General features: G+C 46.2%; 4 protein-coding genes across 4 annotated transcripts; 2 read left to right on the top strand and 2 right to left on the bottom strand.

Annotated features, from left to right (window-relative positions):
* Positions 1-164: 164 nt before the first annotated feature.
* On the bottom strand, positions 165-2497 carry V1513DRAFT_436617 (uncharacterized protein). The gene is made up of 4 exons (XM_066896806.1): positions 2263-2497; positions 1901-2211; positions 1621-1843; positions 165-1567 (listed from the first exon to the last, which is right to left on the bottom strand). The coding sequence occupies exons 2-4, from the start codon at positions 2058-2060 to the stop codon at positions 322-324; spliced, it is 1629 nt and encodes a 542-aa protein (XP_066756278.1). The 5' UTR covers positions 2061-2211; positions 2263-2497; the 3' UTR covers positions 165-321.
* Positions 2498-4328: 1831 nt separating this feature from the next.
* Positions 4329-7763, bottom strand: V1513DRAFT_393891 (chitin synthase-domain-containing protein). The gene is made up of 6 exons (XM_066895322.1): positions 7179-7763; positions 7048-7130; positions 6738-6995; positions 6327-6681; positions 5489-6277; positions 4329-5436 (listed from the first exon to the last, which is right to left on the bottom strand). Exons 1-6 carry the CDS (start codon positions 7640-7642, stop codon positions 4659-4661), a joined length of 2727 nt encoding a protein of 908 aa, XP_066756277.1. The 5' UTR covers positions 7643-7763; the 3' UTR covers positions 4329-4658.
* Positions 7764-9444: 1681 nt separating this feature from the next.
* On the top strand, positions 9445-11341 carry V1513DRAFT_436604 (uncharacterized protein). The gene has a single exon (XM_066896805.1). It carries the CDS (start codon positions 9639-9641, stop codon positions 10995-10997), a length of 1359 nt encoding a protein of 452 aa, XP_066756276.1. The 5' UTR covers positions 9445-9638; the 3' UTR covers positions 10998-11341.
* A 750-nt stretch (positions 11342-12091) lies between these two features.
* On the top strand, positions 12092-14278 carry V1513DRAFT_372893 (uncharacterized protein; the record flags this gene model as incomplete). The annotated part of the gene is made up of 4 exons (XM_066894800.1): positions 12092-12139; positions 12195-12305; positions 12365-14136; positions 14200-14278. 4 exons carry the CDS (start codon positions 12092-12094, stop codon positions 14276-14278), a joined length of 2010 nt encoding a protein of 669 aa, XP_066756275.1.
* Between the last annotated feature and the right edge of the window lie 1749 nt (positions 14279-16027).

Raw genomic sequence — 16027 nt, 5'->3', positions numbered from 1 at the left:
AGTTTGTCCATGAGCTGCTGACACAATCCAAGGAGTCTAAGCCGCCCATCTGATCCATTGCATATCTCGGTCCCACAGCTCTTGTCTTCGAACCGCCGTTAGGGAACAGTTTTAGGAGTAGGGTTTCTCTTTATGTCAGGATGGTTACGGCTTGTCCCTTTAACTCAACGACCAATATTTTCCAATTGCCCTATGTACAGAATAAAATATTGTGCGGGATGGTACATTAATATACAAAAGCACTTCAATCCGCGTTACAACAATGCTGCCTGGAATAAGGCAAATACCAAACCTAATCAGAATTTATGTACAACTTTAAAATTATACGATCATGTCGAAATCAAAATCTGGTTCCTGGTCCTCGCTGTCGTCTTCCGAACGCTCCTCTTCTTCGAAAAGTCCATCATCGCCGTCGTCGTTGTCTGGTAACGGGCTACCGCGGTACAACAAGCGCGGAAGAGCTGAATGCGATCTCACGTCCATTTCGCTGTCGCCGTCGCTCGATTCAGGAAGAGAGGAAATGTCGGAACATACCGAGTTCTTGCGCAGTGAGGGGATATCCATCTCCGCGAACGCCCTGCTCAGCTTCGAAAGGCGGGGCCCATCAACATTGGGGCATTCCATAATCTCCGCGCTTGACGGCCCGTCAATAGAATACACGTACTTCATCTTCCCCTGCCCCGACTCCCGCGCCGACCGAATAAGTTCATGCTCCATGCGCAATAGCCGCGAGCCAGCCTCCAGAGAAATCGAAATCGGTATAGCATCATCAGAGTCCCGAATCTGAAACAACTTCACCAGCTCGCGCACTGAAACACATGACGGATAAGTGTCACTGACAACACTGCGCAGCATTGTGTTGCGAGCCAGACGTCGCAGAGCACGATCGGAAATCCCTATGCTAAAACTAATTGCCTCGATATTGGGGAGAGAGTGCAAGATATCAATCAAGTCCATTTCGGACATACCATGGATGTGAAGATTCATTGTCCGCAACGTAGATAGCCGTTTCAATGAGCTGCAGCACCGAACAATCGCGCCTTCGGACCACTGTATATAATCATCACGGAGCGTGATGTCCGTAATTTCTTCACACGCCGCCAAGCTCCGAAAGAAGAGATCATATCGGCACATCGGCACGTCTTCGCGACGAGTGGTGGTTATATCGACCTTCTTAATGGAGTTGTGCGGCCTGGCGAGCGCCTTGTGGACTAAATAATCGGCGTCATGTCCTTTGATTGTAAGTGACGAGAGACAAGGAAGCAACACCATCCAATTGGCAACCTCTTCCCTGCTCTTCGAAGACAATGGAGTACGACTGGTCGTAATGACTTCAAGGTTCTCTAGAAAAGGCATGAATCCGATCACCGGTAAGAGTCGGAGAATGCGCTTGGAGGATCCGACTAGACGTAGTGACTTTAGGCTTCCGGAGTGTACATTGAGACCCTCCATGACTTTCTTGAGAGAAGCAGTTTGGGTAAGCCCGCTGATAGTGACTTTGGTGAGGCTGCATAGTCGAAGGGACTTCAAGAAATTGGCGATATGAACATTTTCTTGTTCAAGTGTCCTGTAACAATGTTAGGATGGAATGACTCCCCAGATCGTACAACCTATACGTACTGGCTGCATTCAATCTTGAGCTCGGTGAGACTTGGGCAATTCGAACGAGCTGTGATACCGGAGAAACTGCCGAGGCCAATAGTTGCGCAGCGCACGTCCAATGTCCTCAGCTTACGGAGATACTGCAGGCACGTAATCATCGAACTCTGACCGTCGATAATATCGGAGCCAATTCTAAGCTCGTAGGCATTTGGACAGCAGGCAGGAAACGGTTGTTCACGATCTATGTACCCAATCAGCAAGAGATTAAACTGTATGTACGTTATCATATTTCATATACCAAACAGGAAACCCTTGAGACTCGAATAATGAGGACCTGCTGGCCGTCCTGCAATAAGGTTGTCATTATATTTCTGCTGGACAGCATGGAAGACATCTGCAAGATCAGTGAGATCAAGGATGCGGATGTTCTTAGTGTAGCTCCTTGGAAATTCTGCCATTGTACGAGATCGCAGTGCTCTTCGAGCTTCAGCCGCAAACCACTCTGGTGTCGAATAAGTATCAACGTAGCAGTGATACGCCGGATGTTATTTTTAAGTATTCCGCGTGTTCTATGGAGAAAAAGATCGTATTTTGTCTCTCTGCGGGGACCTGACGAGTCAGTTGGGGTACCAATCACCAATTATCCAGCGCCTCACTTACTCTTAGATGATGTACTCTAAGTAAACTGGAGATAAGCCGCAGTAGAACTCCGTTGGGACCTCTGGATACTACCCAGATACAATATCCAAAACACCTTATGTCTAATTGTCGGCGAGGTTAGAAACGGACTGCTCTATATGGTCTACAGTTGACTTGAAATGATCCCGGTGACAGGGGATAGGCAAGACTATATGTTTTGAGTGCCACATTGATATCGAGACCCCCCCGATCTGAATCTGACCGGGATGTAATTACACTTGCACGCCACTTCAGCTTTATGGGTTGGCGGGGAGAAGTCACGTTACGCACGTGGGCCACAAATCGAGCACATGTCAGTCAGTGGCATATTCCAATTATGTACTCGTTAGTCGTATACTAAATGTAATTTCTAATATATTGATATTCAATATTCTGTCCTCTATCTTATAAGCGAGATTGCGTCGAGATTGATCCTGACTTGTCTTAACTCCCTCCGGCAACGCTTTCACAATCTCATTGCTAGCTAACGCCGTTGGTGGGATTTATCTAAGCTATGCAGTGAGAACAATAACAAGAGCAGTGACATAATTTGTAAATCGCTTTGAAAGTCTATCGAGATTGAACCAACTTAACCGCTTCAATTATTTGCATTCGAAATTTTTCGTCGATCATGTCACCGGAAGTCGGCAAATTACCCCGCAACGAAGCCCCGTTAGAATTTCGCCTGGGCAGCGCATTGACCAGGGGCTTCTTACTCGGGAGCTCCGTGCACACGAATAATCTCGCGTTTATTATATACGTTTTCTGCAGGTTCCACTGCGGCGATCCTGAGCACGCTTCCTGATGGCAAAATTACGGTTCATGCAGAGAAGATAAGTCCCCCGCAAATTTATATCGTCTTTTCACTGATCTTGCTGATTCTCTCAGTGAATTATTGATGCTCAAGCAATCTCATAGGTAGTTCTATAAAACACGTAGTCAGAAGGATTTTTATTTTACTAAACGACGTTTGATCGCTGATACGACCACTTTGCAATGAACAATAATTAGCTTAAGACCATTGTCTGGCCGCATTGCCACTGCATGCATTCACTTCTGTGCCGCTCATGTACGACCGGATTAAATTCGTATTCTCCTCAGCGAGTTCAAAGTACAATAATAGTCGCCATGTGTATATTTGATCGCAGTAATTTTTGATTATCGTCAACGTCGGACCGTAGCGTGAGATTGGTCTACGACGATCAATAGTGGGTCTGACCGATAAGTCATCTTTACACCTTTCACGTTGCAATAACTCTCTGCATAGGGAAAGGTGTACATCAGACGGACTGACAGAGAATTCAGAGATTCTCACCGAGGCGAGACAATTTTGCGATACGGACACCAGGTCCACATTGCGTTCATGGCGAACAAGCGTCAACCACGAGCGTTACACTTCTATGCCAACTTCAATCTGGTCTGCAGAAGAGGTCAATCGTCTTAAACATATGGGCCAGTGCGGCCATTCGCCTTTCTTTCGAATTGCGGAGATTAAGCTGCCCATTGTCTATTGTTTAATGTCCCGGTCGAAGCATCCTCCTATGTGGCAATCAACTTGGGGGTGCTGTCTTCGCCACAATCGTCTGAGTAAATATGTTACCGAGCCTTGATTAATAGAATTCTGACTTTATTAGGTCTGTCCTTCTGCTGCTCGAACTTTGTCGTAGATTTGCCGATGGCACGCGAGTGAAGCAGAGTCTAATGTGTGATGTGATGTGAATTTAATGAAGATCGACGAACTCGTGTGCCACGCGTATATGCCACGCCATCTGTTCGTGTTCTTCGATCGACGGTTGGCTCCTGAAGTCCCTAGTATTCAGACAATGTGAAGACCAGTTCTTCCATTACAAGCGGGGGACTTAGTTTTTTTGAACTAGAATGGTTAAGCGCATCCAAGAAGTCACTTAACAACCCATTCACATCAAAATTGAATCCGAATAATCATAACAAAGCTGGTCATGCTCGTTCGGATGTCGGCTAAATTCACCAAATTCGAAAATTCAGTGCAATAATTTGAGCATAGTTCCCCATCTCATAGTCGACATTTCTGAACGCTTTCTTTTCCTTGACGTAGATTTTGCTAAACATAGATTATATGATTATTAGCTTCAATAGCCTTGCTACTGCAGCGTGCAATAAACATCTTATTTAGTTCGAATAGACGATAATAGTCACTTGGATTGAATCTTTTTACTCATCTGGGACGTGCTCGATAGTCCACAAAATTCATAGACAATGGATGTTATAGGTCAGAATAAGACTCAATTTTGATATTGAAAAAAATCGTAGCTAACCAAAGATACATACATGTGATGGCCGTATAGTCATACATAACTGCACTATATAAAAACCCCAAAAAACAAGTGCAGACGATTACATCAGCGCTTCATAAAGCAGTGCGAAAAACCTGTTTTGATCAGGAAAACTATATTACCCACCATTCTGATCAAACAGATAATCGCAGTAGACCAAAGCAGGAACGAAAAGAAATTCTTCCGTTTGCCTTGACGCGCTGACGTGTTTTCACTCGGGATAGTACCTTCCAGACTGCTTGACGTAATGGCAAGGACGATCACAACATTCGTCAAAATCCACGCAATCACGAGATACGTTCGAAAGTTTCTGTACGAATCGTCCAAACTTGGCTTCTCGTTATTAGCCGGCTCCTCGTATTTCTTCAGGGCTCGCTTCACGGTCGCCTCGAACATCAAGTCGATATCTTCTTGATTGAGATCTGGCTCTTCGATAACCGCAGCATCACCGTCTGTTTTCGTCACCTGAGCCGACGGCAGCGCATCTGCTTGATCTGAACCCTTCGTACCCCAAGACACGTCGTGCCAGTTACAAAATGCATACACGTTCAAGATGTTTGTAAAACTAGGCATGAAGAAAACGTATTGACCGAAGCTGTTGATCATATGCCAAGGATCGAGGTACAATAACGAACCCAGCCAGAAGACACCATATGTTGAGCATAAGGCGATAATGATTAGGATGGGAATTGATTTGAAGACGAATGCAACTATGCTTTCATCTGGCGGACGGTTGAAGTTTGGTGTTTTAAGTGTCTGAACGACCAGCATGAACGAAACGACAAGAGCGTAGTACTGTATCAACCCGAATACGACGATAGCAAAATAGTAGCCGTACTTTGATCTGTAGAGCATTAGCAACGTCTTCCATACACGATGGCATATCGAAAACACACCCTTTGGGCCTATTTCCGAGGGCAAGAATGAATGACACGACTAGCATGCCTACATATAAGTTCTGGATCACAATGGAGATAACAATATTAACCGTTTGGCTATGGAATGGCAACGACGCAGGAGGCTGCACATCAGGGATGATTTCTGGGCTAGCTGCAAGTTGAAGAACAATCGCAGTGGTAAGGTAAAATGATGCTAAAGAAATCCATGATAGCACAATAGAAACGAAGTTGTACAATTCCTGAATATGGAACATAAAGAGCCGGAATATGTTATGACCACTGTGGTACATTCTACCAAAATGCATCAAACTATAGATGGAGGCTGCAAAAGTACCATTTAGCCATCGTCGACGCTGGGAAATGAATTCGGGCGCTCGATCTGGAACATCAGTTTCGGCTTTGGCCGCCTTGACGTAGGCCAGGTGCCACTTGCAGCCTCTCTTGAACGTGACTTCAAAACAAAGGATCCGGTCCTCAGCCAAGAACATATTCTTCGTGAAGATATTCATACCCTCGAGACCCTTCTTACCCAATCTCTTTGCCATCGTATGATCACCATGGAAATACTGCTGCAGTGGCTGACCCTCAATTGCCTTATACCGGTACGCAGAAAAAGCACCTGGAAGGACGCTGATGTACCCAAACGAAGATTCAAGAGGCTTATCGAGAATATTTGAGATTTTGTACTCAAAATTTTGCGCGGCAACTAGTGGATTGAGCAAATTACGACTATGACGACCAAGCATCGCGTGAATTTCACCACAGGCACCCCCGAGATTGTCATCACTGGAATCGGTCAGACTGTGCTTTCGAAATGATCGACGACACTACATACTTGTGAAATGCCTCCCAAAGTGCAAGAAGGGACTTCTGGCCTGGCTTTGTACCCGCATCAAGCAGAATACAGATTTGAGGCTTTAATGTTTCTCCAATTGCGTTAAAGAGCCATCTGTGAGAATTGATCTTCTTCGAGTTCTTCTGCTTCAGACAGAAAATCATCTGAACCGGCGAAAGATTCGTGAGGTCGCCTTCAGCTGGCCGGACGAGCTGCTGTTTGGAAGTCACACAAGACTGGGTTGTATACTCAAAGAAATGCGCAACTGTCTCCTTGCCATCAATGTCCTTGCGCATGACACCATCCTGGTAGACACCAATCGTAGCAAGCATGTCGAGAACATTCTTATCACAGGCTGCGTTTGCAAATTAGCATTTTTTGCATTGTGTTCATGTCAATTGAATAACATACGATCAATTCCGTCAAAAATGAGACAAACAACAATCTTTTGCCAAGCCGGTCCATTGTTGTTCCAAAACTTTGTCCGCTTGAGATTGCAGATATCTCTGATATTTTTCATAACGCCATGTAGAGTGCGGGCCGTAAGAACCTTGTCTTCGTTGTAGTATGTAATCGCAATCAACAACTCTGTCTTGCGGTAGTACATCTTCGGCCGAAGAGTATACCCATTACGTACAAACTCGTCAGGGTCGCAGGTAGCGGCGGTGTCTATACCAGATCAGTAGATGTTTAATATGAAATTACTGGCGAACTGGCGTACATCTCATATGAGTGAATTCCGTCGATCCGCCTTCAAGATCGCGGTACCTCGCCTCAATAGAATTCTTGACCGGTGACGGAACTCTGGTATTAATTAGCTACGGCCAAATGAATTTCTTTAAAAAATCATACGCGTATTCAATACTGTAAACGTTGTGTTTACCAACGAGCTTGACTTTTCTAGTGGCATTGCGTTGCAAGTTCCTAGTAATCGGTTCCTGTCTGCGCTGCCATTCTTCGTCCACAGGATTCACGTTGTCGACCAGTGTATCTGATACATTAGCAGAAGCTTCTGAGTACTGCGATTCGTCGAAGGCATAGGTCTCCTGGAGCGTCAATGAAGAGTCCGGCGTTTGTTCGGGACCGTAAGGATTGTAGCCGTTGTAAGGGGAGGCACCAAGACTGAGAGGCTGGTCATCCGGCTCCTGAGGAAAATCACCGAGGGCGTACCCTGCGCTAGCAATGTCATAATCGTAGGTATCGTCCGGATAGTACGACTGGTCGAGAGCATGAGCTTCGCGATGTTGATGGTCGGGAGAGATTGAATGCAATGGGTAGGACTGGCTGTCCTCGTCCTGCACTGGTTGGTAAGACATCCTGCCTATCCTACTTCAAGGTACAAATTGCCAGATTTGAATAGCCCGTCAGAAAAGATTGTTTTCGGGACAGAAGTCTATTAAGGACCCTCGTGGCAAACCTTGGTAAGGAAAAATTGTGACGCGAAATACTTATTTATTGAGGACGGAATCAACTAAATTTGGACGTCAAACCAGGGGTGAGGCTGTGTCCCCAGCCACCTTAAAATTTAGATTTGGGTCCTGGGGCTCGGCATTAGCGCACACCTTAAATCGCAAACATAAACCTATGAGCTTACTAAAATAGGATTAGCGCGAGAAATCTAGTGCCTGCAAGCCATTCGCATCGTATATCGTTACTTAATCTTTGGCTGACTGTGGCTAAGCTTGTTTCCTGTACCAAAAGCGCGATAAATCCAGCCTTACCAATTTCCGCGCTTGATATGTAAATCATCAAGCGAGCAATTCGTCGTGAAATTAACAAGCGGATTCTACGAGTGTACCTCTGTCCTGCGTTTACCCCTGATATTCTACTGTCTGACTGTCAATCGAATATGAAGCTAAAACAGCGTCGACATACAACAACGACATTTCTCAAAAGTTCTGCATATTTGGCAGCCGCATGTATGAAGCGCTAGTGTCTAGTTGGCATCACTCCATCATGCGAAACAGACTAATACAAGATTGATTCTGGTCAGATGCAAATGCTAACTCCAAGATAGTTAATAATAATAAGGTCTGATGTACTGATGGCTATTAGTTAGAGGATCATGCAAACAATTGTGATTCTTATCTGAAAGCGGACCAAGTTATCAAGTGCCGCTAAGACTGACTGATCCTGCATTTTATTCCTGCTTGCATATCGGACTATAGCACCGCCGAGAAATCCCGGCTGGTATATTTGTGGAACGCGGTAGTCGCTATTAAAAGTAAGAACTTACTAAACAGTTAATTCGCATACAATGTAGCCCTTACGAGCTCATGCCATAAACGTTCGCTTATCTTTCGAAATCAGTTTGGCTAGAGTATGGTTTTGGCGGACGTGGCAGCGCATTTTCAACGCACAGAACGAAATATTCGAGAAAATCTTTGATTCTTCGTGATCCTGCGGACTCGGTCACTCCAAGCAAGGACCAAATGGCAGAACGCGGGACGGTGGTGGCGGTATATTATATATCATGGTGTCTGGCACACATGGGAATTCATTCTTTAACCTGGCGCGGAGCAAATTGAGCCGCACTGAAACGTCAGACTGACGTGTGAGCTCCTATGTAGGAACCTCGACAAAATAGGACTTTATTCGCCCGAAGATGACACTGGAACCTGAAATAACCTGAAATATTCTGTTTGTTTTGGTTTGGACGATGCGCTGTCTCTGGTGCAACAAGCTATAATAATTTTGTGGATATCGCGTGATCACGACCTGCAGGCCAAAGTAGGCAATACCCATACAACATGCTTGTTATGAAACTGCGACTGACTAAGCTTCCATACAAATACATCAGAGAATTTGTTCGGCTTGTAAAAATTCTTGTAAATCAGTGAACTTTTCCGAAGATATACCACTTCGACGGGCGCCACTTGCGTCACTAAACAGTCCACGGCCCACAGCGGACCCGATATCTTTCGCAGGGTAAGGAATGGGCTAAGGTGACGCAAAGACTAAATAGACAAGACATTTTAATATCCTCCACTGGTAAACATCAAGCGTATTGTCAGCACAATTGTAAATAGTACTAATTATGTGTTCTGCGTTAATAAGTTCCAGATGTTCTTTGTGGACCTGGAACAAGGGGAAAAGGACAGAGTTCCTGAACGAGCGGGTTGGGGTCCCGCTGGCCGCGTAAAACTATGCACGCGGCCATCTCGTTGGATATATATATTTCCGACGCGCGCTGGTTAATCAGGCATCCTTTCAATCCCCGATCGATGTTGATTTGGGTTGTCTTCAACAAGAGAATCCGAACTTCGTCAACCGCTGTCACGATTGGTGCACTGTCTTAAGGCATAGAAAGTAATGGCTGACAGCAAACAGCCGTCTTCAGCTGAGCTGACGACCGGCGCTGCCAGTCCTTCTCCCCTGGATTCCAGGCCGTCGGACAGAATGCATTATTTATCTCAGCTCTCAGTGCCTACTGATCAGAAATATTTGCAAGCTGGATATTCGTCTGCAGATCCATCCGAATACCAATCAGAGACTCCAGAAGAGGATACTGCTGAGTATCAACAAACGATCGCGCGTGGCCACCAGGAATCTTCGGCACCGACGAGCCCTCACGGGATCCAACATCGACGATTTTCGTGGAGGCACCTTGAACACAGTCGCCCCTTCGTCCAAGACAGCAAGTGGAAGTTATACGATCCGCATCCCTTGCTCTCGAATTTAGTCCATCATGGCAATCATACTCCCGTACAAGGCGATCTAGAGAAATCTTCGGAGCAGGAGAAACCCAAGCATCGCCATCATCACTATCACTATCATCCTGATAGTAAGCAATCCCAGTCGGATGAGATCTTGCAATCCGCAGGATCCGGAGTTGACCGTCCTTCTATCCGGACGCCGACTTACGACAAATCTCACTATACGTTCTCTGCAGCAGGGAACAACACGCGCTTACTCCTTGAACAAGATAGCAAATCGACAACAGCATCATCAAATGAGAAGTCTCTTACACAAGCGCCGGACCATTTCCCTGGACCAGACGATGAGACTGATACAGAGTCCGACAGCTCGCCGCCAGGGCCTGTTTTTTTAGGGCATCGATCATCGACAAACTACCAAACAGAATTGACTGCGCGACGAGCAGAAAGTCGGAAGAATTCCGATGAGTCAGCCGAGAATCCGGTGGCGGCGACCATTACATCGTCCGTGAAGGAGCTCGAGAACCGTGTTTCGAACATGAAAATTGATGACAGCAGGGGGCACGTCGTTGGAGTTCGGCCATATACTTTCGGGCATCACTACCGAATGGTTTCGCCGTCGAGCTACAAAAAGGCGCATACATTCTATGACGCTGAGCCAACCCCGGGCTCGCAGTCACTGGCTCCAAACAAATTAGATGAAGAAGGTCCCCAGTATGAAAGTCAATCGGTGCGATCGCCACATGGCAACACTACTAGTAATAACGATGCTATTTCATTTGAGGTGGAAGATGATCTTCTTCGCAGGAAGAGCGCCGATGGTGAGTTCCAGTCCTTCGAGGCTACGACCGGCAGCGTAAAAGCAGAGATGGGGGACGAAGGATCTTGGTCGCCTACGCTTTTGTTCCAGGCTCGACAAAGAAGCTTTGACTATAATGACTATAAAAGCCATTTTCATGGCCTCTTGATGACTCCAGAGGAAGAAAAGAAGCCAGGCTTTTCTAGCAACGAGTAGTAACTGTTGCACTCATTCATGTTACATTGATCATCTATTTGTATATTGTTATATATCGGACACGGTTTGGTGTAGGTGAGATTTTGGATTATGGTGGGTGGGGTCCGTTCTTGGTGTAACCTTTCAAAAATATTTTCACGACGGAAGTACATGCTGGATATCTATGGCGTATGTCCCATGCTAATTCCACTAGCTGGGCGGCAAATATTCAAGTTAGGACTATTTGGCACGGGGTTGGTTTATGTCTCTCGTATCTGTGTATATATGTTGCTGCCTTGACTCAGTTCAGCAGATATTGTAGCGCCGAGTTTAAGTAAGTCAATTTCAAACAGCTTGCTACCAAATGTTGAGATACGGCAACCAGACCCTGCTCAATTTGAGCTCAGAGCTCTTCATGCAAATGATCATATCTCGTGGTAAACGTTAAAATGGATTGTGGAGTCGGCCAATATTTACCATATGATACAAGGTTCGCGATAACTTGTACAAGCTGGTCGAAATCGATGCAAAAGCAGCTTTACCCGGAGTTGCCATATTAGCGGCGCTCGGGAAGCAACCCTAACAACTGTCCCATCAATTATTATTCACAAGCCCCACGGAATTCTAAGTGATTCCCACCAATCGCTATATACGTTGGATAAGTCCGACAACTGGTAGCCGCGTCGGGCTCACAGTTAATTTGACATTCCCCCGAATAAGACGATGCCCATTGCAGAATCCGAATCTTCAATATTTGATCAACTACCGCGACGTATCTCATATGACTTGGAGGTCACGAAATGGATCGATGCCATCGGGGAGCTCGCAGGCAACGACGTGCAAGGGTATCTCACTGTTGCCCGGAAACTATTCTCAGAAAGGAAATGGGAGAGTTCGTATGCGGCGTTTGGTCGGGTAAGCTAGCTGTATTGCCGATCTGTATTTTTAACAGGCGCAATGTCTAGTACGGACTTAATTTGGGGAACTAAATGTGGTAGGTAATGGAGATTGCAGCCTCGTCCGTGACGATGAGCAGCAATGAATGTGGTATTTACATGGAATGTCTTAATGCCCGAGTGGAAGCTGCGATAGCTGTGGGTGCTTATCGATTCGCCATGCAGAACGCGATCGAGATGATATCTACCGAGCCCGCGAATCCACTGGTATGTTCACACTTAGCAACAAGTTGAAAGTATGAATTATACCTGACTGGACCAGGGCTACATACGGAAAGGCAAGATCTATGAGCTATTGCTTGAATATGCTCGTGCAATGGCTGTTTATAAAGAAGGGCTCGATCTTGCGGATAGGAGTGCGAGGTTCTATATGGTGAGTTCTGAATTGCGTAGTCCATGCAGGGTGTGGTGTTAGCTAACGGCATCTCATAGACTTTAAAGTCGATGTATCACGCGACATCTGACATGAAGGATATGGCAGGCAGCAGTGTTGGCACATTCAATGAAGCAGGGAATCCGACCGGTGTCGACCTATTCCAGAGGCTGCCCATTGAAGTTTTGGCTAATATTCTGGCCTATATTCCAACGCATGACCTTTTCTCATTTCAGAGGGTCAGCAAGACTTGGCAACAAACCATAGTATGCTCACAGAAGTTATGGCACGTATTGGATTTCACGCAGACAATTCAGGCCGTGCCAATTTCAGCGGTCCGATCCGCTTTGCATTACGCAGGAGGGAATGTGACGCAGGTGCTAATAAGCAATATTGTACACAAGGACGCAACTGCGTGCATGAATCTCTTGTTTCGAGATGGTGGCTCAACAGGCAGAGGTCTAGAGACTGCCTCTATTATCAAGTTGCGGAGCTTTCGGGCAGACTTTTGCACAGGTTTCTTTGCTGATTGGAAACATTTTGGCGGCCGTGAGCTCAAGGGGTTTCAAAATCTTGAAGAGTTGCGAGTCCGCTTTGAGAATTCACCGCGTGTTGTTGACATGTTTGCACTGGGATTATTTCCAAGTTTGAAGGTTTTAGATTGTTACGCAACGTACGACCTAGTGAAGTCATATGAAGCGGTGACATATCTAAATGCGCATCATGTGCTCTCCAAGGACCTTCGGCCGCAGTCACAGCTTAGAGTACTACGACTTGGTGGGCCGACGAAAATAAAAGACTCGTTTCCGTACATATGGGAGTCTAAAACCTATGTCACTACGGTAAAGGGTATTCAGCGGCTTCTTAAGCTCACACCTAAGTTGGAAGAATTCCACTGCATCAACATTCGATATGGGGACGGAATACACCGGCTGGTTGTTCACGAAGATACATCGTGGGCGGAAAGATTAAATCTGAGGGAGTTAGTGCCAAACCTGAAAGTTTGCAATCTCGACAGGAGTGACCTTGGAGGGATGCCTATTCTGCCCGATTCCTGTAAGTCGCTGTATCTCGATTCCAACACCTGTCCGCGGTTGTGCTTTCGTACTGCAAGCGGAATGGTGGTGGATAATACGGATACCGCTGAATTTCGAATGGGAGTGCCATTGCCAGCAGCTGTGGCCATGGATTCGCAACTTCGTGATGAGTATAAGAATATCACAGAGCTATTCGTGTTAGGACTAGCAAGGTCTGAACAGTTAATAGACCGCCTAGCTCGGTTTGACCAGCACAATCTCACGAGCCTGAACATTAGTTTTTGTAGCATGGATTGGTCTAATGTCCAATGTGTCAACGGCGACAAAATATCGATATACATGACTGAGTTTTCATTTAGTGGGTTGAGAGTGACAAACGGATACTCTGTGTCGGACTTGTTGTGCGACATGTTTCCAAACCTGCGCAAACTTGGTGTTGCACATACAGATCTCACGGACAAAGCTCTTGGGTCATTCCAACGACTTTGGCAGCTGGAGTATATAGATATTTCTGGAAACGTTCAAATTACTGCCGACGGGGTCACTCGGTTTCTTACGCGGGCGTACAAGAACAAAGTTGGCGAGGCAATGGATGCGGCTGGGCTATCATCCACTTTATACGCTCATCCAGAAGACTACAAAAAATTCAATTGTCAATTGAAAACGCTGGTTGTATCATATTGTTTTTTGGGAGCGGACAGTATAGAAAGTTGGGCCAAGTTGGGTGTCGATGTAAGGATGGACCTGATCGCTCTTCGCGATAGTGACTGGCTTTTGTCTGATGTCAAGAATGGGTATGCCGGCAGCAGGTGCGGGAAGGTCATTGAGTATATGAATGCTAATTGTGATTTGTATAGGAATAAACATGTACTTTATGAGGATGTTACAGAATCTCACTGGTACTCGAAGACAATTCGAGAGCAGCGGCTAAAGTAGATTTCCCGTGGGCCTTCTGAAAGGATGAGCAATATATTACGCGATGTTAAGAGATATAACGGAACTCAAGTCAGATCTGCAGAAGAGAACCGTATACGTCGTATACTAGTGGATTTACAACGCGTATCTCAGGGAGTTTACATCATTGATTGGGTCTTGTACACTATCCCCCACCATAGATACATTATACGCAGACGACCTTACCCGCAGATTTCACGTCACGTGGCACATGACGTGTCTTGGTTGATGGACTGCAGATAGTTTCGGTTTAGTTTAATTAATATCTTTTTTTTCGGTGATGACGGTGCTGGTGACAGCTAGACAATAACGGGGTGAGACAATTGAGTATTCTGCCGGGGGGGTGGATGAAAAGAAAGATGGCATAAGTACGGTTTAATGATACAATACCACAATGCGTCTACTTGCCATGATAGGAATCGATGGGGTGCGTGAATGTGGGCCCTGGTGGGACTAAGACAAGCGTTCACATGGGGCATGCGCGATAAAGGTGGCAGTGTTATATTTTTTTTGTCTCTCGTCCAATGATGTGATCGGATCTCGCTCAGTCGTTGAGTTGGATTTCGTTCTCGTATAGTCTATTCTTACTGCCGAGGGCATCATATACCAATAATTCAGTAACTATGTATATTAGCTAACGAGTTTTTTAAGCAATGACATACTTCTCCGGGACTCACTGATCCCTCGCTTGACAAGTATTTGGAAAGCGCCCATTGGGGTAAGCACTTATTTGTGGCCTTGGGGTAAAAAAAAACCCAAGTAATTTCGGCAAATATATCCCGCACTTTTAACAGATATTGTGCGGCTCTGGCGTCGTACGGAAGTGTGCTGGTACCCAGGATAGAGTTTGCGTATTTTTAGATCACGTGGCATGTATGATGGGTATTGAAAAACTTAAGTATTAAACTTAGCCATCCATGGATTGCCCCTGTCTCCAAGCTGAGCAAAACACCAGCCACTGCAGATGAGGATTGATATGTAGGAACCCGGGCTTCTTCGGATATGAATAGCGAGGCACAACAATGGATTATGTTTTTCTGCCGCCGCCTTAAGCAGGCGTAGTGACAGTAGATATTTGAACACGGGTATGTTGGTGAGAGTCTCAGCCGCTGCTCGGTTAGACTGTAAACTGTACAATGCTGAACTTCACGTGCAACGCGCGTCTGCTACAGCGTGGTGGGCGGCCATTGAAATTTTGCTTAGGGTTAAGCTTGCGAGGGAAAGGGGGGAAAAGTCGTTTAGCGGCAGTAGGCAGCAGCGCCAGGATCGGAGAGAACCGCCCCCGACTCCCCCCGGGGCGCCGGCCCTCTCCGGCACTTCCGTTCAGTCAACAATTCGCCGATGTCGATGTGCCGGTTTGTAAGCCCAATTAATTGGAGACTGCTTAAACTACAGTTTATTAATGTCGAGTAGAGTTTTGCAGAACTGTTCACGATTATATGCTGGGAGTTTGAGCTGTGCCTTGCCGGACTTGTCCAGCGTGCGAGGCCCATCGCAACTGGGTTTGCACTAACCCGGAACAGCCTAGTGTGATGCTTGAAAACCGAGTGAGCCTCACGCTACACGCTATTTTTTTTTTGCCTCGGTCCGGCTTTTTTGGGGGGTGGGGGGGGGGGGAGTTGCACAAGGCGAGGCAGTTGTTAAATTGCATACGCCAGTTGGACTGCGCTGGGCGGCAGCTGGATCGCCGGCGCTTGCCTCCAAAGTAACTGCCCCGACCTCTACGCACTT

Source organism: Lipomyces chichibuensis, assembly GCF_038497645.1.
Source record: "Lipomyces chichibuensis strain CBS 12929 unplaced genomic scaffold V1513scaffold_2, whole genome shotgun sequence".
In the NCBI taxonomy this organism is placed as follows: domain Eukaryota; kingdom Fungi; phylum Ascomycota; class Lipomycetes; order Lipomycetales; family Lipomycetaceae; genus Lipomyces; species Lipomyces chichibuensis.
This window is presented reverse-complemented; position numbering and strand designations above follow the sequence as displayed.